Source organism: Octopus bimaculoides, chromosome 3, assembly GCF_001194135.2.
Source record: "Octopus bimaculoides isolate UCB-OBI-ISO-001 chromosome 3, ASM119413v2, whole genome shotgun sequence".
NCBI lineage: Eukaryota > Metazoa > Mollusca > Cephalopoda > Octopoda > Octopodidae > Octopus > Octopus bimaculoides.
Window position 1 is genome coordinate 46,108,381 of NC_068983.1, and position 1,631 is coordinate 46,110,011.

Consider the following 1,631-nt stretch of genomic DNA (forward strand, 5'->3'; position numbering starts at 1 on the left):
TATATATGTATGTATGTATGTATGTGTGTGTGTGTGTGTGTGTGTGTGTGTGTGTGTGTGTGTATGTGTGTGTGTGTAAATATATATATATGAATGTATAAATATTTCGGTATACAAATACGTTTATGTATAACCATTTGCATATATGCGTGTATGCAGAAAATATACATGCATACATATACATGTGTGTGTGTGCGTATGTGTGTGTATGTGCGTTTGTGTGCGTATGTGTGTGTATGTATCTGTGTGTGTATGTATTTGTGTGTGTATGTATTTGTGTGTGTATGTATTTGTGTGTGTATGTATTTGTGTGTGTGTGTGTGCGCGCGTGTGTGTGCATGTACGTATACTCCATACTTCATATAACAGGCAATTAAGTTTTCCACCGATCTAATCTTCCAGCAAGTTTCTGTGCAGGTTACGAAAGCTACAAGTACTATGCAACAAGCTGCCGAAACGATTGTTTAAATACTACAAAATGTTCCACGTTCTCTGAAGGTTGTACTTGCGGACAGAATTTCCGTTACAGCGGAAAACGTTGCATGCCCAAAAACTATGGTTGTGGTTGTTCCATTAATGATGAATACTTTATGGTAATTAATTCTTTTATATAATGTTTCTTATATCATAAGTGACTTGTATTGATCCTCAATTTCCCATCTTAATTTTTCGTTACTAATATGCATATGCATCAACCTCAGTACGTAACTGGTACTTGTTTAATCGACTCCGAAAGGATGAAAGGTAAAGTCGGCCCAGGTGAATTTGAACTCAAAATATAACGACAAACGAAATACCGCTAAGCATGTCACCCGGCGTGCTGACGATTCTGCCAGCACGCTGCACATACACACACACACACACACACACACACACACACATATATATATATATATCTTAAAAAATAGAGCTCAAAATCGATGCATTGAAGATACTTTATTGCAGCAACAATTATAATAGCAGAAACAACAACAATAAGCCAAACCTATGCACATTTCAATAGAGTATCCAGGATAAATAAACTACATCATAAAATGTCTCATAAAATATTATAACATATTATAACACATTTGTTAACAGATACTATATATTTTATAAAGTTTTGTTTTATAAAAGATATGTATTTAATATTAATATATATATATATATATATATATATATATATATATATACACACATACGGTTAGAGGTTGTGTTAACCTCATGAAGGTATGGTTTCATTCAAGGAAATACTGGTTCAATACCTACTATTTTGGTGGAATTTCCTTAAAATAATAGGTATATATATATATATATATATATATATATATATAAACATGTAGTTTATATCCATATGAAAGAAGAATAAAATGGAGATTGGGAAGTTAGTAATTGTTTATTATTAACAGCAAATTAATCATCATCCCTTACAGCTGTTTCAATTAATACTCAGAAAATTTAAGTGAATATTACATTTATATGAGCTGGGGGGAAAATATACCCTTGGATGTTTTATATGTGTTTGTGGATTCATTATAGCAGAATCATATTGAACTAATACTAAGTCTATTTTGAATCCATAAACACATATAATGAATCATACATACATATATATATATATATATATATATATATATATATATATATATATA

The 1,631-nt window shown here is 30.7% G+C and overlaps 1 protein-coding gene across 1 annotated transcript in view; it reads left to right on the plus strand.

Moving 5' to 3' along the window:
* The window catches only part of LOC128247369 (zonadhesin-like), a 60,192-nt gene that overhangs the window by 45,910 nt on the left and 12,651 nt on the right, over positions 1 to 1,631 (plus strand). The window contains exon 13 of the mRNA XM_052966739.1: positions 403 to 593. Within this exon, the coding sequence (XP_052822699.1) occupies positions 403 to 593 (191 nt within the window). The remainder of the gene's footprint in view (positions 1 to 402; positions 594 to 1,631) is intronic.